Source organism: Drosophila elegans, unplaced genomic scaffold (genome assembly GCF_018152505.1).
Source record: "Drosophila elegans isolate 14027-0461.03 unplaced genomic scaffold, ASM1815250v1 contig_149, whole genome shotgun sequence".
Taxonomy (NCBI): Eukaryota; Metazoa; Arthropoda; class Insecta; order Diptera; family Drosophilidae; genus Drosophila; species Drosophila elegans.
The window spans coordinates 19,880,895-19,904,110 of NW_024545513.1; the positions used below are offsets into that span (position 1 = coordinate 19,880,895).

General features: G+C 38.4%; 1 protein-coding gene and 1 long non-coding RNA gene across 2 annotated transcripts; both read left to right on the forward strand.

The window, feature by feature from the left end:
* Nucleotides 1-7,067: 7,067 nt before the first annotated feature.
* LOC108138446 lies at nt 7,068-8,286 on the forward strand (the record flags this gene model as incomplete). Its single annotated transcript, XM_017260646.2, has 4 exons — nt 7,068-7,334; nt 7,462-7,735; nt 7,889-8,089; nt 8,162-8,286. Coding segments are annotated over exons 1-4 (849 nt in total), but the record flags the coding sequence as incomplete, so codon positions are not given.
* A 1-nt stretch (nt 8,287) lies between these two features.
* LOC121467965 lies at nt 8,288-9,088 on the forward strand. Its single transcript, XR_005977974.1, has 3 exons — nt 8,288-8,383; nt 8,441-8,689; nt 8,963-9,088. It is a non-coding gene; the product is annotated as an uncharacterized LOC121467965 (long non-coding RNA).
* The last annotated feature ends 14,128 nt before the right edge of the window (nt 9,089-23,216 follow it).

A 23,216-nucleotide genomic window follows, 5' to 3' on the forward strand; every position in this document is an offset into this window, starting at 1 on the left:
AAGCTTTCAAGCTGCCAAGCTCACAAGCCTTTTGCCATTTCGTTTGCAATTATCGAGTATATTGCGTAGCCGGCCCTCTGTCCTGCCGAATCCTTTCCCAAATGGTCGCCTTTTCGTTGTAATTAGATGAGAAGAGAGCAGCGCAAGGGTTTAATTACATTTTGAATAGGAAATTTATGAAACAAGTTACAGTTCGGTTCGGTTCGGTTCAGTTCAGTTTTTGGGCTCAGTTCGGTTTCCTTTTTTCGCTTCATAGCTGCAAATTTCCACAGGGCAAGTCATTGTCGGCATGTGTGCCCGATTGTCTTTCTTTCCATTTATACATGTATTTGAATATATATATATATATGTATATATCTATTCCGCTTGCGGACTTCATCTTCATCTGTGTCGCCATCTATCTAACCCCTTTTGCCCCTGGATTTTCCTGTTTTTGCGTCTGCTTTGGCTATAATAATGCCTTGCCCTTGGGCAGGCTGCGGAAAAATCTTTGTTTTGTATCTGGGGGAAAGGTAGCCGAAGAGGAAACTATTTATAATTAGTGCGGATAAATTGTTTGGTGGTCGATGAAAGGAGGGGTTTTGAGTTCCGGCTTGATATGTCATTACATATTGAAGGCGTTTTCAGGTTTAAGGCACTTCAACAATTATTTGTATTTTGGTTTCAAAAAGAAAATTCCTTTTTATATTTTAGAAAAAGTTTTTATGTAAATAAATATTTTAATTAAAAACAATTTTTTTGTATTTTGACTTAAAGGACCAGAACTTTAATGTTTGACTGTTATCTTTTAACTAGGTTTTTCGTTAAATGCTGAATTTTTTCTAGCTGAAATTTCAAACATTATTGACATTTTGCTTTTACTATTAGATCAATAGCTTAAACTAATAATAACAATAAAAAGGATTTGACTTACAATATATTTTGTTTGCCGTTTAGAAGGCCGTATTCCCAAAGAAAAAAAAATAATTTCCCACCCTCTTCACTTAACCAATTGTTTGTGTTCGTAATTTGATTTTTCACAAATAAACAAACAAATATTGAAAAATATTTTTCCAGCCGATTGCCTGCGTTTGGCAACGCTAAAGAGAAAGACAAAAGTTTCTGGCATATATAGATGCATAAACATATATATAGATATATATTTGATAGATGTAATAACAAGCAAATATGCCGCTAACGCTGAAAATTCGCCTCAAATTGAGTTTCGACATGGGTTCGGGGGATTTGCACAGATTCGGTTTCAGTTTTGGCCGACGAATGTTGTTCAATTAACGTGGCTGGGTTGTTTTTGTTATGGTTTGTCTGTCGATGTAACCCCAGCATCGCAAAATTGGCAGCAAAATGACAACCGCGAGCGTTTTCCGCCGACTGCAATGTGCGAGATGTGCGGCATCAACATGTTGCACAAATATAAACATAAATCAATTAACATTTTTCGACCACGCCATCGCGACGTGGCAGTCAGTGAACTACTGGGTTTTCGGGGTTCTGAATCCTGGGCGTCCTTTGCTTTGCTGGTGCCCAGAATGGCGGGATGTGGCGGCAAGCATTTTTCGACGATTCGCCGGCGGCGCTCATTTTCAGAATCGACAATTTGCAACAGCTGTGTGCGGGGAATACCCCAGTATTTTCGCTCTGCCTACTTTTGGGCGCAGTACCCAAATGACTTTCAATTGCAATGAAGAACTCAATGTTTTTTTTTATGGAAATTAAAATTTAATGTAATAAACCATGAATCACAATAATTTGAATCAAATCAAAGTCGCTTGAGCCATGGATATTTTGAATGTTGAATTCTAAATAACTGACAATTATCATTTTAAAGGAATGTATCGTAACGAAATGCTGAATATAAAATTAAAACGATAATTAATTAATAAAGATACTTATTCGGAAAAATAATGCATTTTAAGATTAAATCGAATATACTTCTGATTGACAATAGATCTTCACCACCCTTTTCCATTCAAAAGCAACCAGTCAGACTCAATTTAAGTGTCAATTAATGTATGCTGCTACTTCTTCACTCCAAGTTTCATTCCAAGCCCCATTCTCCATTTCGAAAGTCCAGTATTCTAGCATTCGATCCATTGCCGAAAGTGGCAATCAGCAAAAACAACAGCAGGACAAAAGGCCGCCACACGTTTATATTGCTGCCTGCCACGCCTCCTTTTGCGTCCATAGGTGGGCAGAGTATGGGTGGGTGTGTATGTACATGTGTGTGTGTGTGTGTGTGTGTGTATGTGTATGTATTTGTGTGAGAAGGCCATGTCGACACCTATTACCATTCATTGACTTTTGCCATGTCCCTGGGGTGTCATCTATGCAGGTTGCTTTGGTTTATCCTTCCATGTTGCTGTTGCTGCCGTGGATGTTGCTGTTGCTGCTGTGCTTGTTGCTATTGCTGCTGGGTATGTTGCTGTTGCCCCACGCGTTTGATTGCATTTGCAGGCGAAAACCCAACGACCGTTTGCTAATGTCCTTCGATAAAGCCGGCAAAATCAACACCAGCCACCAAAGGACACGGACTCACTCCTCTGAAATTTCGGGATACGTGAATATGGGGATGTGGGGATATGGGCCATACAGACTGGCCTCCGTTTTCATTTGGTGTTTGATTGGATTTTCAATTATTCATTATTATTGGTTGCAATTTACCTGGCGGCCAGGCCAGGCCAGAGCGGATCCACATATCGCACCCATCCTATTCAGCTGCATTGATTGCGTTCCATCAGCAACTGGATGTCGCTTCAGTTTTCCAACTCATCAAACTCCAATTGCATCATTAAACGGAATTTTTGATTTACTCTGCCCGGATTTTTGCCCCTTTTCATTTGCATTTGTGTGTTTTACGGATTTGATTGAGTTTTACCCTTTTGAGTAGGGGTTTCGATTGATGATTTCCAGGCGTGGCCTGCCTTTTCTTTGAGTCTTTGGCAGGGATTTCGTTGCATTCAAGGTCGCCTTGGAGTTCATTGATCAATTCAACGCAAAGTCAAGCAAACCTAAGCTTCAACAATGCCAGCAAGTTCCAAAGCCCCGCCCCAAAAGCGATTAACTGGCTGATTAAGCAACACTCTACTTATAAGGCATATGCATTTTTGTAATATTTTTAAAGGGTGTGTAAATTAATCTAAATATTAGCTTAATAATCTATTTTACAAGTTGAGACAGCAGTGTGCTTATACAGAAAAGCTTGAAAAAAAAACATTTAGAAAATATACAAATTTGTTTTTTCACTTCTGTGGCAAAAAGAATTTTGAAATCATTTATTAAGACGTTTAAAATTATGCAACAATATATTTATAATCCGGAAGTTTAAAGCATTATACACGAAAGACCACGACGTTCCTTTTTTCACTGCATACTCTTGGACAATTTTATAATTAATTTTAAAACCTTAGTCTTTTTTGTACCATTTATTATTTTTTTTACCCAAACCTTCTTTTCTTTTCAAGAGTATTTTCTAGTCAATCTCCTTAAATTCCCCAATATTTGCCATTTTATATATACTCTATATATATATTTTTATTATTTGTTTTGGCAAATCGGATTCCCGTTTAAGGTGGACAATTATCTGCCCTGCTCTACGAGACGGCGATACCCAGAATTCTCGTTAGAGGGTGAGGGAATGGAGAACACAAAGCTGAGACTCCAGATCGAGTCATAAAGATTAAAACTACAAAACAAAACCATACCAAGCCAAAGCCAAAGCCCCGAAAAAACAAGCCAAGTGGCCACCGACAAAGTGTTTCCGACTTTTTCGTCGTAGATTTTTGCTGCCAGATTTTTATTGGCAGAAAGAGATAGCTGGCTAACAAGATGGAAAGAGGTGGAAAGAGAGACCGATTTGATTTTTACGAGCATTTCATTCCATTTCGTTTTGCATCGCATCGGTTATTTGGGATACTACTACGTATATGAGAGCGGCTACTTGTCTTGGAAACCGACAAAAACTCTTGTCTGATTTCGCCGGCGACAATAAATTAAGTCAAGTGTAGCATTTAATTGATTTTAATCATAGATTAAATATCGTAAAACAACAAAGACCGTGGCGTCGGGCAATGGCATTATATAGGCCAAAGAACAACACCCAAAAGGCCGCCGTTGCGCTGACCAATAAAGTCAACAATCAAATCAAACAATCCCAATCCCAATCACAATACCCAGCCCCCTTCGAACAACATTTTGGGGGCGGTGGGCAGGGCAAACAAACCAATTTGTAGCACAATAAGTTGTCGTTACTTGGTTGTTGTAATCGCTGTTTACCAATATGTAATCCTTAGAAACAACAAGAGACCGACCGACGACTCCTTGCTGTCCTGTGCGTATCCTTGTGCTCTGTTTCGGTGTCGGGCTTTCGGTTTTCAGTTTTGGTCCTGGGTTGATTTTGGATTTCGGGATTTTAGATTTCAGATTTTAGGGTGCTGGGTCTTTGGTCTGCTTGCTTTGAATTTCAATTACCCTTGACTCGATTTTGGGGGAGGGCCGTCGGGTTTTCACATCGGACACCAGGCCATTGGCACTAGCTTTAAGGACAGTGCGTTTCGCAGATTTATGAGTAGGGAATACTGCATGCACTAAACTCTTTTTCTTCCCATTTGTTTTTTTTTTTCTCTATAATGGATTAATTTATAAGTAAAAACACTTGTAGTACTAAGATAATAATAAAGTTAAATTTTCATTGCCATTAAAATTGGCACAACAATTTTAAAAAATAAATCAACAAAAAATATGGTTAACATTTTGGAAACTGAATCTTTTTCCGAAAATGCTAAAAAAAAAAAATTTTGCAATTGTGCATATTTTCAAAAGCATGTTTTAATGTGATAATAAAGCTTTCAGCTCTATAGTGAAAAGTTAAAGATTTTTGTACTTCTGTATATTTTAACCATTTATTAACCAGATTCGTGGGCTTGTTAGGCAAAACGTATTAATAACCTAAACTTTATATGCATTCCAACTGTTCTGAGGTACAGTCCTCTAATGAAACGCACTGTATGCATATGCAGATATAAATTTAAGCACAAGGGGGCTAGGATTTCCCATGGGTTTGGGAACAGTGGGGTCGAAAGGTGAAAGCCAGGACAGTGGAAGGAAATATTCGCGTTGCTAACGAATCAAATAAATTTGTTGGTCAATTAAAAAACTGCAAAACGCGCACAATTTCCACATGTGTGGCAGCAACAACCACAGCTCACCAGTTCCTTTTCACCCCTCTCCATTTTCCTACCCCTTTCCACTGCTTCTGGTTTTTCCTAGGCCCCCTTTTTCCCACCGCCCCTGAATGATGCTGCTGATTTTTGCTCTAATGGCTGCCAGCGCCAAATGAAAAGCTTCGCGTGAAAAAAAATGCATTGCAAACCAATTTTTTCCTCTCTTGCTTTTTCTTACCAATTTTTTTTTGCCCCATGATTTCCTGCATGGTTCCTGACTAGCTTTTGACCAAAAATTCACCTCCCTTTCCAATTTTTTTTGCACACAATTTTTTATGATATTCTTTTTTGGCAATTTTTTCAGTTCGCGTTTTTTGTTTTGTTTTTTTTTTATTATTATTTTTCTTTTTTTTTTTTGTATGTTAAACTTTGGCCGTAAACTAACTTTGTCGGGTGGGGCTTGATAGTGTCTAGGGAGAATTGATGTTGCACAGGGGGGGTATTTGGGGGGTTAAGGGTAGGGGGTTAAGGGGTAAAGGGGTAAAGGGTAGCACCAGTTCGAGCTGAGCTAGCCACGTTAGTTATTAGTCGGTGGCTCCATGGGTTGAGTGAACATGAGAGTGGCGATAAATGTCTAGTTCAGCACTCGAAAAAATGCACCGAAACGGTGGAAGCGGAAAACATTGATAAACCAGGGGGAGAAAATGTGCAGAGGGGCGTGGATCTAAAAAAGTGGAATCGGGAAAACTACAAGATAATCGTAAGCGTAACTCCCCTCAAAGGAAGCCGCCAATTATGTGGAAAATATTTCATACTTCAAGCTGTATATAAATCATTAAAATAAATGGACAAACAAATTTCGAAAAGCTTATAAAGATATACTATTCTGATAGATACTTAACTTATCCAATAAATAGTTGTTATAAATAATGGAAAAAGATTTAAAATTAGGTATCACTATTGAAATGATTAACCAGATTGTATACTTCCTGTATTTTTTCTAAGGTTATATGGTTGTTGAACAGCGGGAAAATTGACATCGGCTGGCTGACCAGCGAAAACGAAAACTAAATAAAAATGCAGTGCAATTTACGGTTCGCCGAAGGGTGGGGCGTCGGTAGTGTTTGGTGCTTTGTGGGTGGTGCCGTACACCTAGATGAAAATCAAGGGGGTGGTGGTGCGAAACGGGGGGCAAAAGTGGGTGGTGCTGGCAAACGACTGCCAATTTCATGCTATGCTCTCCCTCTTTTGTTCACATCGCTCTCATCTCTCGCAGCAATCTTCTTCTGCTGCGGCTCCTATTTCTTTTTTTTCCCCAATGAGTTGTTGTTTCAATACCCTATATTTTAAGTACTTCTGGGGATATTCTATATTCAAATGCAATACACAACGTTTTCTTGGAAAATCAAAAGGTTTCAGCAAAACAAGTTTGAAAAAAAGAAAAAATTTAAATATCTTATATATCAATTAAACCCTAAGCGATCAAGTAAAGATAACTAACAGGCTATAATTTTAAAATTAAAGAATAAATAAATTCACAAATATTTCCAAAAAGATGGTCCAACTTGAAGGGTATCTCCTATTCGATTTCATACCTCCTATAGCTGATGTGTTTCCTGCATTTCCGCCACTCTTTACTGCGCACATTCTGATGTACTATATACTATATACTATATGCGCTCGTTTGGCGTTTGATTAAATTTACAACAATGGCTGCAAGCTGGCCATAAAAGAAAAAACCGAACCGAGAGCTCTCTTTCTATAGGGAACCGCCTTCGGGTCTCTACTGCGCCTGTCCATCGAATCAATCGATAACCAATAACCAATAACCAATAACCTATGACCCACGACCAATACCCAATACCGATGCCTAATATATATAAATATAAATTGTTGTAGGCGTGGCACCGACCGTGTTTCGCAGCACAAATGCCGAACAGCGAGAGACCCCGAGCCCGTCCAAAGCACCGGAATAGGAGCAGGATTCGAACTCGGGCCCCCACGCCGGAGGATCTCCTGGAGAGTCACCTACTCCACAACCTTCTGGGCAGTCACCACCGTCCAGACATCGAGTCTCAACTGGAAGATCTTGGGGGCGAGAGTAACTACGAGTTCGACACTCAGGACGAGGATGGGGATGATGGAAAAGTGGAGCTTATGCAGGGGTTAAGCTTAAAGGTAGATCGAATTAAGTACTGACTTACTCTGTTCTACATTCTATTTAGTAACACGATTAGGGGAATTTTACAACTATTTTACTTTTTTTGAACTAAACTTAATTGATTTTATATTTCTTTATTTTAAGATGGAGCAGTCAAAAAACGCGATAGAGGATAATGAAGAAGAGTTTAGTGACAAGTCAGATTCCGAGATTCTGGACGAGAATGTTGAGGAGTTTTTGAATCCTCCGGCATTGGAAGAGATTCCGTCCATGTCGCCGCAAATGTATCCTTATCCCATGAACCACCGACCTGGTTTTTTGGGCAAGTGCACACCGCCAAAGGTCAGAGGTCAGGGATTCGATCCGCCCTTTCTATATCCCGAATTCATTGCCAAAAACCAGGAAAGTCGTGTGAAGTGTGAGTTATCTATGAGGGTATTCCTAATAAATATTGATCTGACAAAATTCGGAAATGTTAACAAAAATCCATTTCGGAAGAAATTGTACAGTTTTAAAATTTTTTTTTCACAAAACACATTTAAATACCTAACGCCTACTATCAATTTGACAGACATTTTCACTTTGGTGGATAGTTTGGTGCTGCAAATGGAGCATTTCCGTAAATTAAGCGAGCACTCGGACGGCGAAGGAGAAACAAAAACGCATTACACAGGAACTGTGCCGAAATCCAGGTCCAAAAATCGGTTTTTAATAAATAAGTTTGGCCATGACAATCCTTGTTTCATGGAGCCAAAAAAACTTTACCAATCTAGTGAGTGAGCAGCAAAACGATTAAAATCGAAGTTTTATATTTCCATTAAAATCGATTGCTCTTCACCTGCAGAGAATCAACGTTACGCCAAAAGTAGTGAGCAATCATATGATCGATCTCTGGAGATGAATCCGGAGTTAGAACTCGATTTGGACTGCGAGTTCGGAATGGAGTACATCGAGAAGTTTCGAGCCAATAAGGTTCGTGATTTTTCCTGTGGAGAACCAGGAATTGCAACGGATTGGGAAGAAATCACTGATAATACTTTTAAAAAGGAAGTGACCAAAAAGAATGGTAATTGCGTCTAATTTAAATTAATATACTAATGTTATTAACTCTTTAAAAATTAAGAGCCCCGTTTTAGTTGTGGACACCGTGAATTTTTCGACGGATTCTCGAAATGTGAGGACTTTAGGGTGCGCAAAACCTCCTCTAAGCGCTTTGAAAGGGAGCCCAAATGGCTGATAGATGAGGGCAGAACCACTCGACCTTGCACTCCCATCACACGACCTTGTACTCCCGAGCCGGTCAATTATAAGTTCCAGAACTCAGCAAACACAAATTGGGACTTTTTAATTTATAAGGACTCACACACATCCGGTAAGTATTGTCTTAAGGAAATCTTAAATTTACAATTTATGTTTAGGGAAAACCAAATTTAAATATTACCAATGCCATTATATTCCCAGAGTTTTGTTCAATTTAAAAAATTTTGATTAACTTGATTTAATTTAAGAAGGTTAACTTTTCACTTTTTAGTGCAATTTGCTTGTCACACTAGAAGGCATAAATGTTTTTCTAAGTCAATTCACTCTTACAATCACATTTTAAACGAATGATTATCAACTATTAAAATAACAATATTTTGCGCAGGAAAAGCTAAAGCCCGTGGCAAAGCTAAGGAAACTGCAGACGAAAAGGCACCTTTGACGGTTAATAACGCCAATCGAGTTTATCGGATCCCCCGAAAGAAGGAAATAACATTGAATGAAATCAGACGCATCTGTAAGTCAAATCAATACTTCATTTTCCTTAGCCAAAATGAGCTGTTTTGAAAAATCGTAGGATATTGGCAAAATATCAACAGAAGGTCAACCCATTTGTAAGACAAACAAAAAGTAAAAGTAGCATTGGTAGAATTACAAAAAGATCTTTATCAAAGTACGATATGTCAATGAATTAGTTGACGATACCGAACATTATGGTAATGAAACCTATGATTTCCTAATGATGTCTACTTAATATTATATTTTAATATTATAATCTACTTACAATAACAATTTTCATTTAATTTTGTATTTTTTCTTTCTTTGCAGAACCTCTTTATATGACATTTTGAGGGATTTATATACATATATTTATATATTAAATTAAAACATTAGTATGTTTTACAAACTGTTATGTTATTTCCAATAAACAAAACAAGAAGTGGTGGGTATTCAATTTATAAGAGCGTTTTTTTCTTTAGATAGAATTGAAACCATGAACATATTTAAGTTTAAAAAATATCCGCCCGTGTAGAGGGTCCAGAATTTATTTTATTTATTTTTATTTTAATATCAAGCTATCACAAGAAAAGCAATCAAAGCAAAAAAAGGAAAAATTCAAAATAAGCAAAGCGAAGCAGCAAATCAAAAAACAATTACGCGGCAAATGACATTATCAAATGTCAAATGTCATGTTTGGTGGGCAACCCCCCTTCTCTATTTTTTTTTGTTTTTTTTTGTTATTCCTTGAACTCCCTTTCTTTCGTTTTTGTATCTTGTATCTGAAGCATCTCTCGCGTATCTCAAACTGAAATACTTGTACTGAAATGCAAAGCAGCTAAAAAGAGAGCGCATCAAATTTGTTCGAGGCAATTTTTCAATTCATTGAAGTGGAATTCATAGGAAGCCCCGGACTTGGGAAACTCCAGAGTCCGGACTTTGGATACTAAGCGCCACTTTACTTGCAGCCATCCCCCCCTTGGTTGACCTCCGCCCCTGTAAATGAAAACCCCCTTGGGGAGGGGGTGGAGTATCTGAAATCAAAATCAAGATTTTTGATTCTTTTATACACGCGTATTACTCGTACCCACCCACCACCCCTCCGATAGTAACGGAACTGGGGTCGGAGTTCACATTGTTTGCTGGGGTTTCTTTTATTCTCTTAAAATTGGCTTTAAGCCCGTTGTTTGTAAATAAATCTGTGACGCTTTGGTATTGCCTTTTTACCATTATTGGTTGGCAAGCACTGAGCAAAAAGAACTTGTAGAGTTCCTTAAATAATAACCAAAGTTTAAGCCACCTTTAAATTTTACCAAAATGTTATTTCAATAGGAATTTCTTCATCATTCATTTCATATTGTCGATGTATGGTTTGAAAACTAGTTGCAAGCAAAATATTTTATACAGAAAAGGATTAAGAATGTATTGTCCCCTATTTAAAAATGTAAAACAGAATGATTATAAATACATTCAAAGGGAAATTAAGGATTTTTTAACAATTTAGTGGAACATTTAAAACTAAAAATTTGCAGGTAAATATATATATATTCTATTGGAATCCAAAAATGTTTTTCTTTAAGTGCAGCCCACTTATTGCGGTTACTGAAAGATATCATTACCTATAACAACCGATGTTCCACCTGGATCTGCGATTCCTTATGCATTCGCCGACTTATTCTGGCCGATATTGATGACCTCGCATTTATCTCGGGGAGGTTGAAAAATCGCCCTGACAATGACCCTGGGCCATGGCTTCTAATGAAAGTCAACACGCAGGACTCTGAACTAATGACCTTTGGGTTGGGGAGGGGGTGGTGACAGTGGGTGGCATCGCCTTTCGTCAATCGAAATAAAAACTCAGCAGAGACCTTTGGTCACTTTTGAATACGTCGATTACGAGAGACGTTTATTGATAGTGAACTAAGCCCATACGAAAATACGAATAACGAAAAAAGAAAACTATTAGTAGTGAAACCTCGCCTTTCTCCAAAGACAACGCACATATGCCACAACCCACGGAGCAAATACAGGGGGAAAAATGAAAAATGATCTCATGGCAGAAATGGCATGACTGCCTGGTCACCGGAGGGTTAACTCTGTTGGCCACTGGTGGGTTAAGACAGAGAGCGCTCTACCTAGAGATGCATATCGTTAGTCTTAATTAAATTTAATTTTCAATTGTAAAGTTGAAAATAATATCAGCAAACTCCGAATATAAGTAACTCTTTGTAATAAATCGATAAGTAAATAAAACTTGTTCGATATTGATTTATCTACTAATTGTTTATCGGATTAAAATATTTACATTTTGGAGAAATGAATATTGTTTAAAATTAATATCTTAAAATATTATACATATTTTTATATAATTTTGAATACAACGGTTACATATTATCACATTTTACCATCTCTAATGTAGGTGTGTCGGCACTCGTCCAATTGCCATAATTTATCTGTCACATGTCGAATGTGTGTCAACGTCAACGCAGAGTAGAAAAAGTAGTAGCATCCGCTACCGAACCACCCATTACCCATTGTCGATTACCCATCACCCACCGAACCACCACCCACCTCCTGCAGTACCACACATCATCATCAGTATGCCACCACCCACTGGGCGGTTTTCAGATCTCCTTGCCGGTCAGCTGTCATTAATATTTATTATGTCACATGCATGCTCGGGCCCAAAACATCGACTTCGACTCCGGATGCGGATCCGGTTTCCAGGTTTCCAACTTCGTTCCGGATTCCCATCCAAAATACGTGCCGGAGCAACTGGCCAAGAAGTTTTGGGTCAAAGGTTTTTAATATTTTAATAAGCCACATGAATATGGCAGGCAATCGGCGACAGGAGAGGCCGATCCTGGGTATAAACCCCATTTTGACTAGATTTCCACTTTCGTAACTACATTAAATACATTGTATATACAAACGTTATACAATATAAAAATAAATAATGCACTGGATTGCAAAGAAACATTTTTAATTCAGTTGGTTTTAATTAAACTTAATTTGTTTATTTGAAAGTGGAAAATCAAGAAGGTAATGTCCGCAAATATCATAACTTTTTACCGAGTTCTTCGAATAATCCCTGAAATATTTTTTTAAAAATAGCATAAAATCGTAACAATTTCTTTTGATCTCCTGGCACCTGATCCGTTAACCGCATCCCGCCCAAAATGCCACAATTTCGTCCAGCAGCACAATGGGCTCATTAGCCGTTTAATGGAATATGTAATGTGCATGGGTCGAGTTGATAAAGTGACGAGTGGCCAGTTGGGATGGGTTTTTGGGTGATTGCTGGGCCGGTTCGATGGTGGTTGATGTCGGCCATCATCGGTTGTCTCTGGCCCGAAAAACTAACAAACTAATCCAATATTTTTATTACGAAATGCCATTAAGGGTCATTGAATATTGTGGCATAATAAATAAATGGCCTGGCTATGCCGACACCCACTATATGAACGATGCGATATGTACATATATATATATATGGTACATGTGGGCCTGAGTATAATCCCAGCTATCAACGGCATCATTATTCAAAGACGGATTTAGCGGGGCGATACATATGGGAATGGATTTGCGGGGGAAAAACTCTGACACACATACATCAAAGCATCTTAAGTCCGGGGAAAAGCAGACGTTTTATTCCTACCGACTTGACTACTCAAAAAGCGATTTTTCTGCCTGTCTTGAATGTGCCACCGAAGCCATTTTCATTAATAGGAAAATTCTGGGTAAAAGTGAATGTGTGTGTGTGTGCGTGCGTGTATGTGTGTGTGTGTGTGTGTGCTACACACAAATCCTTTAGCCACTTGCCAATTGAAAATAAGCCAAGTGCTGTGTGCAATATCTCTCGTTCTTATTTTTCTTTTCAAGGCGACTACCCATTAATAAGCCAGTTCACACCCAAACACCTGGCGCCCTTGGCTCACCTTTGGCACCACCCACATCCCACCACCCACCTACCACCATTGACCACCCACTCCCCCTTTTCCTGGTTAGCCACTCAAGGACCAACACGGCCAACGTGCGCTTAATTAGTCCGTTTTGTTTAAAACGATTCTGATGACCATGGAGCTGATGATGATTCTCATGTTCCCCATATACGTACCCACATAACGTGTGTGCATATTCAGATAAATGCATATACACATGCTTATATATGTTTGGGCGTTCATTTCCATACTCTTTGTGGGGGTATTATGATTTTATGGCCTTTTGTAACGATAGATATCCTCACATATGAAAGGTGAATCTGCTTACTCGTGTTCTAAATAAATATTCATTTGTTTTTAAGAAAATATATTAATGCTTCAAATTAACATTTTTTTTTAAATTAAAACATCAACATTTTGTATATGCTCATAGTTTTATGCACTTTTTTTTCCAATTTAAATCATTTTTGCAGTCGAAACTATGCTATTTTAAGTGTTGCACTCAACACTATATTTTACAAATTATATTTACAGCATGGATTCTAATATTTTGAGGAAATTTTATGTAAGATTTCGTTAAGATTTTTAAAAAGTAATTTTTCAGCAAACCTTTACTAAGCTAAGTTTATATTAGTAAACTTGTTATAAAAATATTAAACAAATTAAGTGATACATTTTTTAAATTTTTCTTATGCTCTTTAGCAACTTTTTTAAGAGTATTTGTTCAGGCGTAGTTTTTCTTTTGATTACTGTATATATTTTTTTTATCCCATCTCACTTCCTGCAGGAGCCGCTTGTTTGCCAGCAATTCAATTTGCTGGTTTTCTATACTCGTACAGCCACTGTTTTTTTTTTATTTTTTTTTTTTATTCGCATTTTCCAGGCCGGTCATTTCTCCCACTTTTCACTTTTTTTCGCCGCGCTTTTCTTTCAGCCCATGTTTGCGTATGTTAATCGAAATGTTTGGCGGCCTGAATGGGGGGCGTTTCGTATATATGTGTATATTCATATATGGGCATATTTTTTTTCCGACTTTTTCCGACTCGTTCATCGCACATGTGTAACGCGGCTTTGTTTAACATTTAATGGAGGTTAATACCTGGCAGCACGTCCATTTCTCGCGGAAAGGGTCAAGTGCAGCATCAAAACCGAAGGGTTGTGTGTTGTGTGTTGTCCAAGCCAAACATATTGGCTTTCGCATCTGCAGTTTGCAGGGCAGGATGGCGATGGATATGGTGGATTATTGGGGGGACCGGGGCTAATGTTATTGCCACCACATTTGATTGTTGTCCATTTTCCCGGCGCCTGCGGGACTTTTATACTCTCCACACTCCACGTAAGCGCCACATTTTCGATTGTTGTTGCAAATAGGCGAGTGATTTTACGGTTAATTGATTTTAAAGCGATTTCGCTTAAATGTTATCTCTGCATTGTTGTTATTGTGGCTCCAACAGTGGATCAGTTTGGGGATTTTGGAATGGGTGGTTTTTGCTTGTGGTTTTGGGGGATTTTTTTTTTTCAGATGTCCGATTACATTTACAGGATTTTCCTCGTTGTCGGGGTAATTAAAGTACAAGGTGTGGGTGGAAGTGATTAATTAAAGAGCAAGGGCTACTTGTTTGGTTTTATATAAAAACGTTGATTAGACCCAAGAACTTATGGAACACTTGTTAGTTTTCTCTATGGTTCTACATTCTGATTGTATTTGTTGGCAATTTAGTTTACTCATTTCCATTATAATAAAGAGAGTTTAGGACCCCGTCAGCTGCTCTTTATTTATTTGCTTTGGATTTGCTTTGCAATTTCGCAACTCAAATTGTTTCATATCGACAGAGAGGCAATCATCGGTACAACGTCAATTATGGTTTAGCTTGGGGAAATATTTACCCAGCCCCCCCACCCCCAATGAAGCCCAGAAATTAGCAACCATCCACCTAAGTGACTGGCAAAGGCCCTGGCCAAGATTGTACTCGTGTGTTCATTAAAACAATAAAAAGAACACACGCGCAGATACAGATAGAGATAGAAATACAGATACGGAACCGAAGGCCTAATTATGATTTCGCCAACTGACAGCGGTCAAAACAGCCTTGGGAGGTTATTATCGAGGGGTGGCATGTGCTGCCCTGTCCTATCCTGCCTATCCTAAAGTCCGCCCCCAAAAAACCTTTCCTTCAGCTGTCCAAACGTCTATCTGTGCGTAACGCAACGTAATTACACAACATTCTTAGCTGGGCATTTCGCCAGTGGCTATTTGCCCATTGGTTTTACGAGCGTGCTGCACTTTTGCGGCCATCATCGGGATCAGAATCCGGGACATCAGGAGACCAGGACACCAGGACATCAGAGCATCAGAGCATCAGAGCATCATCAACAACCCCGAAACGAAAAACTATCCCACAATAACCGAACCGAAGCGGTAACTGTAACTGTTTACTGGAGGCTGTGCCACCTGTCTGTCCACCGATTGTGTGGGCGTACACTGCCACAAAATTAGCCCTAAATAATTACCTTACTTTCTAAAGTACTTGTATATATTTACGGTATTTGTTGGAATGCAGAAATTGCAGATCTAAAAATATACTATCAATTGTCAGTATAAAAATACCAGTTTGTGTTAGTATTTTTATTTTTAAGTAACAATTAAAAAAGGAAACACTTTCGGAATTCTGATGTTTTTTCAGTTTTCAAAAATATAATTAACTTTACATATATATATATAGATGAACTTAAATAGAAAACTAAACTTTGAATATTTATAAATAAGACAAAAAGTATTTTTTTTGCCGTGCAATTCCAGTCCCAGGAATGTTATTAGCAGCTTGCGTGCAAAAACATTTATGAAATTCCCAACCCCATGGTGGACATCCTGGCCTCACCACTCTTCTTGTCTTTATGTGACGACGCAGAATGATACGAAAACGTTTCGTCATAAACTTCAATAATCGTAAATATAGATTTCTCCATTTCCCCTATCCTCGGTAGGTTGAAATTAATAGTTTTAGGCTTTCGTCCCAGCATCATCGCATCGCATCGCATCGCATTTCATTTTCCCGTTGCCTGGTCAGTTATATTGCCACCCCGTAGCCCCCTGAACACCGAATCACCCGAATCACCCGGAACTCCCGAAATCCCCATCTATGGGCCGCTTGTGTGTAATGCACATTTATGTCGCCAGTGGCCAGTGGCTAACAGTTTTATCGTTTCGTCAATGTCATAAATTCTGATCTAGTAGCCGAAATTGAACTTAATGCGACATAGACACAGCAGACGGGCAAATTATATAAGGAAAAAGTCGCATCACAAGATGTTACTTTCGGAAGTACAGTTTTGCTTGAAAAAAAAAGGGTAATGTATTCATGAACAATTGAATCAAAAAGGATTAAAAATCCTCTTAACATTATTATTTAAGAAATATACAAAGTTGCCCTAAAAATTCATAGCTTCCCGGTCTTAAAGGAACCTTTAGACTTCAGAATTCCTAACTAGATACCAACCTAATTAAAGACCCTGGACCCTTTTGAAGATCTCCGCCAAACGATAACCTTCTCTACTTACAGTCCATGCCAATAATTACCGATTGGCCGGCCCTTTCGCATGATATACATGCCCAGACACATCGATAATCGCAGCTGGATAAATTATTATGGCCACCCCTTCCCCCCCTCGATTGGTAAACTCCACTGGGGTTTCTGATTCAGATCCTGGTTTGGGCTTATTATTTATGTGGCAATTAGCGGTGCATGCTTTTAGGAACTGAACTGGCGGCCAAAGGCGAGCGATTTTAATGACCATTTGAAGCGCATTTCGTTGTTGGCACTTTATTTTTATTTATTTACGTACGAATGCGAATCCTGGCGAGGGGTGAAGGTTTGGGTTTGGGTTGGGGTTTGGGTTTCCATTTTGGGTTAGGGAAATCCTTATCAAGATGTTTGGTCGCCAGTTCTAATTGATAGGGCGGGCACGCCCACCACCGCCCACCCTCCAAAGCCGTTCGATATATTCGCGTGTTCATAATTTGAACAGAAGTGGAGCGGTAGCGGTAGCCGTTGAGGTAGCGGTAGAGGTAGCGGTTGAGCCCCCAAAATGCCACGGAAAATCCACAAACACATTGTGTGCTAAATTACTAAATCAAAGGGTGGTTCGACCTGGGATTTTCAACGGGTGCGGGTCAGTTTTACCCGTTTTACCAGTTTACTAGTTTACCAGTTTTACCAGGGATTTGCACAATTTCTTGGTACTGGTTGTGTTGGCGTGTCGATCGCTCATAATTCGCTTTTGGCGGACCAACCAACGACATGCCATGCAAGCAAACAAAATCGAAAATTCAGCACGAACATTATCGATAAAATTGCCATTAAAGCACCGACCGGCGAACCTTATCGATAGTTTGCATCGCTCTCCGTCGGAACGGAATGGAACGGAAGTCGATTTGGATGATGAATGAAGCCCGATGAAACGGGGCAGATAACCCCGGACCAACTTTCCCCACAGGCCAGAAACCCGACTCGACAAGGGTTAACCAAATACAGAGGGGCGGGCGAATTTTTGGGGGACAACGAAACTAAAACCAACATTCAAAAACAAAGAAAAATCGCTGGCTTGACTATAAATTAGATTGATAGATTAGAAATCTATCAAATTAACTGCAGAGCAAAAGCAATAATATCAATAATATTTAAAAACTTTTATTTAAAATTGCTGCACTTTTGGAGCGTAATTGGTCTCTAAAACTTTAAAAATCTTAATTTCTGAAACCTTACTAACTCTAAACCATTTAACTCATTTGAGTACTTTCATAATTTTGTGGCTTAATTCCCTTGTGATTTTTTTCAGCATCATGTTTTTGACAGCATATCAATCAATGTATTGAACAATTTAATCAACAACTAACTTGCCTGCTTTCATTTTTCGCTTTTTAATTTGCCTTTTTTTCCCTCTCGATTCACACACACACACACACACACACACAATTCCATTCTATAAGCCGTTGCAAATAATACAATTAAATAAATTTACGTGCGCCACGCAATCTGCATACATAACTTGGTCATAGAAGCAACCACTTCACTCACCCGAAACCCCCCAAAAAACCACGCGAAACCACCCCCCAGCCACCGCCCACTCAAGGACGGGGGGAGCAGCGCCTGAAAATATGCAAGAATTCATAAAACTCCGAGCCAGCGACTGTAAAGAAATCAAATGAGCTCGACTGGAATGGGTGGCTCTAAGGCCGAAGCTTGAGAACTCGGTTCAATCATGCAAAGTGGCGACCAACTAAACAGAGGAAATAGAGGAAAATCGCTGGGGAAAATATTTGGGGAGGGGATAGCGGGAGTTGGACGAAGATATTGCCAACAAATGAAGTCATTTGCATGCATGACAATTGTTATTGCATATTTTTTGGCGCACGCGCTAATATCGAAATTGACAAAATGCCCCAAAACCATAAGAAAAACCCTCCTCATCAATTGAACTACCCTTTTTTTTTGCCTCATATGCTGGATGGATGTGTTGCTCCCTTTTGTCGACAACGAAATTTATGCCACATAAAAAACTATAAACGTCTATAAAAAAAAAGAAGAAAAAAAAGCTGACAGCAAGGCAATAAAAATGAATTGGCGTCAACTCCGGATATATGAGAATATGCTATCTTTATAAAGACGGAAATCATCCAAAAGAGCGAGAGATTTAACAGCATTTTGCGGCTTGTCTGGACTTTTTGTTGAGGGGCCATTGAATCGGAAAGGGTTTAATGTACAGCAATCTGCTCTAAATTGATCTCATGCTCAAGATGAAGTCATCTCTATATTTTGGAGAGGGTGTTCAGATTTCAGTTTTGGGGTATTTCGAATGAATTGGAATTGTATAGAGTGGAGGCTGAGGAAATGCAACTATTCAAGCTTTTGCTATTTTGTAATAGACGAAAGAAGCTTTGCTTTTATGTTATGGTTTATATAATATACATTTTGTTCAATTTTTCGAGTTCAATTCAAGGGGGACAGAAGGTAAAAATGCGAACTTGTTTCAGGGGTATATCGCATAATAAAACAACACGCCCAAAAGGTGCAGTCGATGTCAGTTGGCTTTTGGCTTTGACATTTGATGAATTACACGCATATAGCAGCGGCAACAACAACTAGAATCAACTACACATCTAATTAGACTGGGGACACAATTTTATTGCACACTCACATTGAGTTCGGAGGTCGGGGGTCAAAAGGTTGGCGGTGTGGGAGTGTGTGTGCCTTTTTTGAGGTGTGTCCCGGCGATTTTTCACACCACTTGCGGTGGCTGTTGTTGCCGCTTCTAATTAATTAATTAGCTTGATGACAAAACAAACGCGCTGCTGATGAGCTTGAAAAAAAAAAAAAAAAAAAAAATATATATAAACGGAAAAAACGTAATGGAATTGGAAAATGTAAATTTAAACGGGCGACAAGGTTAAGACTTATGTAAAATATTGGCATCTGTAGTTGGTATATTAAAGAAAATTACAATTGCAGCTAATCGAATAGTTTACCAATATCTGTATATTAATCGTTAACCAACCTGATTTCGTTTTTGAATTAAATTATAAATGAACATTATATATAGATTTCAAATAGAAGCTCTCATGTATATTTAAAGTTTCGAAATTAATTTTAAGAATATTTGTATTTATTGTTTCAATGTTCTAGCATACATTTAAATTTTAAATTCAAAATTCCCTTTAATACAATTCAATAACTTCCCACTCCCACTTTTTTTTCCCCACTTTGAAACGCAGGAAAACTCTCAAGGCCGTTTATCATTTGCGGCTCATAACTTTGTGCAATATGCAGGAGGCGGCGAAAAAACCCATCCCCCGGGAAAGACCCACAACACCCAACCCCACTCCACCCCTTCCCACCACGCCACACCCCCCGTGGCGAGGGGCGGCATGTGAAAATGCAAAGCTGTCAATGAGTTATGTTTGGCGCTATCATAAAATTTGACAGGCCTCCCCCTCACCCGATTTCGCCCACCCATTGGCAGCCTCATCGAATCGCTAGCTTCGGAGTATGCAAATATTTCCCGGCGGAAACGGAAGCTTACATTTAAGAAAGTCGATGGAAAGGATTGCGGCTCGGCTTCCCGTCTTCAACTCACACTCCATTTGTCTGCGTCTGGGTTTATTGTTTACACTTGACAGAAAATTTTGATAACTTAATCACCCCTTGTAATAATAAATGCTATTAAAAAAATATTTATTTAAAATTTGGCAAAGTGAAATACATTTTCCATTCAAAAAGCACAGATCTATTTTTAAATTAACTTATTTAGTTATTATTTTATAAATTTTCATAAATATATAATTAAAATATTTATTTCATTTTCCTACATTTCTGTCTGTGTACCAAGTGAAAGTGCTGTTGGATTATTGGGTGAATAAAAAGGGGGTAAGGACGAGTATATTTGCCACTCGACAATTTGGCATTGTTATTGAAAATCAATGACGTCATGTGGCGCATTTGTCTGCCAAAAGTTTTAAAAGTTAAAGATAATGGATTCCAGCCGATATACACAACACCAATATATTCCTTTCCTATTTGAAACACTAAAGCAATTGAACCAAGTATCTACAAGCATTTTCCTGTGTTCTTACATTTGAAATCCCCTCACTGAAAAGTGTGCTACAATTAAATCTAATGCACAATTTTAGAGTGTGGGTTTCTGTGCTTATAGCTCTGTCAATTGTGTGTGTATGTGTGTGTTTTGCATGTGCAATATTCAACAATTTTCGCACTTATTTTTGAGTATTATCGAAAAAGTTTTCCCATCATCGAAGCGTAAAAGGCAATTGGCCAAACCAGGCACGTCCTTGCCACCCTTTTCCCCACACGTTTTGCGTATCCGATTGTGAATGGGAATATTCATTATGAATACACAGTCCCTGAAACGCTCTATATATGCACACATATATCTGTGCAAAAGTTTATTGGCTATTTTTGGCAATTTTGTGAAGCGTTTTGCAAGCGATGAAACGTGCCAACATAAATAGTTATTTTGTGTTGATGTGTTGATATTCGGTGGCATTGTTTTTGAAGTTCTAGCGAGCATATACTTTCTGTTTAAGAATAGTTTTGAATATGGTTGGTAGTAACTTTTTATCAAATTTGATTGAAAATACTTAAAAAAGGTAAATTATGTCCATTAAGGTATACTTTATAATGAAGTATGGAAGTGCAACAAATTAATTTTCAACGGTTACTTATATATTTTCGATTTTTTAACTTCAATATACCCATCAAAAATGTTAAAAAATTTACTTATTTGCATTTAACTTCCTGAATATGTTATCTCTATTATTATTTACTTTTTTTATGAATTATTCCATCGATACTCGGTTCCAAGGAGCTCGAGAGCACAATTATTCAAATTGGGCCTGAAGATTTTTGGATTTGAATAATCAGTTCTGGTGGCCTTCCCCCACCCCGATTTCCATCACTCCCACCCACCTGCCATCCGCCCAATCACTCAGCCAACTGTTCATTTTACAGCTTCCCCTTTTTTTTTGTTTTCGGCTGCCCGGAGTCGGTTTAACGCTTAAATTAGCCCAAAAAACACTAAGGATCTGAGAAGATAGCCCAACCCACCACCGAACTACCTATGAAAATATTTTAAACATTTTTCCCCAGCGTTCTTGACAGCCGCAAACTGAGGATAAAAACGGTAGAGAAATTACCAGAAAAAAATATTCATTTCGCTTTTGCCTTTTTTTTACGCCGCTTTTCTGATAATTTTTTTCGCTGCTGCTTCTTCGTTTGTTAATTTATAAAAAACGCTTGAGGCTTCTTGGTGGGAAGGGGGAAGGGGAAGGTGGAGGGGGTATGGGATGTGGGATGTGGGGTGCAAGGTGAGGCCAAGTGTCGCCTGGTGGGCGGAGAAAAGTGGGTGGAGGGGTGAAGGTGCGAGACACATTGCTCGGTGGTGGAACGAGAAAAACTTCAAACGAGATAAATACAATTTCCATTAGGCCTCGCGGAAAATCCCCTCGAACCACATTCATACTTTTTCTTTTCCATATAGATGCACTGTTAAAAATGATATTGGTAAATAGGTACTTACTTAGTATTCCTATACTTTATAATGTTTATATACTTTTATACTCTTAAGGCTAAACGAGTTTTTACGCTAAAAGTTTCTTAATACAAATACTCATGGGAAATTTATACAATTTTGAAAAGGTTTATTATAAATTAATGTAGATATTTTAATCAGATTCACTATTTAATTAATTAGTATTTAAAAATTTGAAATTCTATTAGTCGGAAATAATCAAACAAAATTTTAAGGAGTAACAATTCAATCGATAAGATCTGTAATAAAGCAAAATACAATTTTTTTTTTTAATTTCTGCTAATAGTAAATAAACAAAAATTGGAAATGGGTATTTCTTTGACTATTTTATAACAAAGCTAACTTTTCTCTCAGTGCATATGCGCAGAAATTAAACATTGTCAGTTTTTTCCTATTGATTTTAGGGCTTTTTCACAGTTTTTTCCACGGCATTTTTTCCCCCAATTTATATTTTGAAGAAAATCCCGTAGCCACAACCCCCGGTTTTTGGACCTTCTTCGGCCTGTTTTACGTTAATTTTTTAATTGTAAATATTGCCTAGGGTCGAATTTTTCATCTGGGCCCGCAGTTGTCCCTGTTTTTTTCGCCTCCCAAACCCCCAAAAAACTTCTCTTCAATCTGCCTCAAGGTTCATAATTTTTCACCCCCTCGACCCACGATGTTTACATAATTTGTACGTTACAACGCGCACATGAAAACCCACAACCCACTTTTTGGGCTACTTTTGCCCGAATTTTTTAATAGATTTCTGCGGTAGGAAATATGGACAGTTGCCCCTTGTTTTTGTCAATAATGAGTGCAGTAGGCGTGGCATGCTCAATTATTATTATGCTGTAAGAGAACACACATAAAAGACTCCGAATGCCTATCGTCCGATTTTTCTCGATTATTTTTATGTTGATTGCCGTTTTTATTACCAGCCAGTTAATTGCAAACTATTGGCGCACACACACTGCTAATAAAGTAGGGTTATGGAGCCCCTATATTTGGGGGTTCCGGGTATTAGAAGATATGACAGCCCAGGCAATTTGCGCCTTCCCTTCCCCATAAATCCTGGAATTTATACAAAGACCATGGACGAAAGTTTGCTTCTTTGCC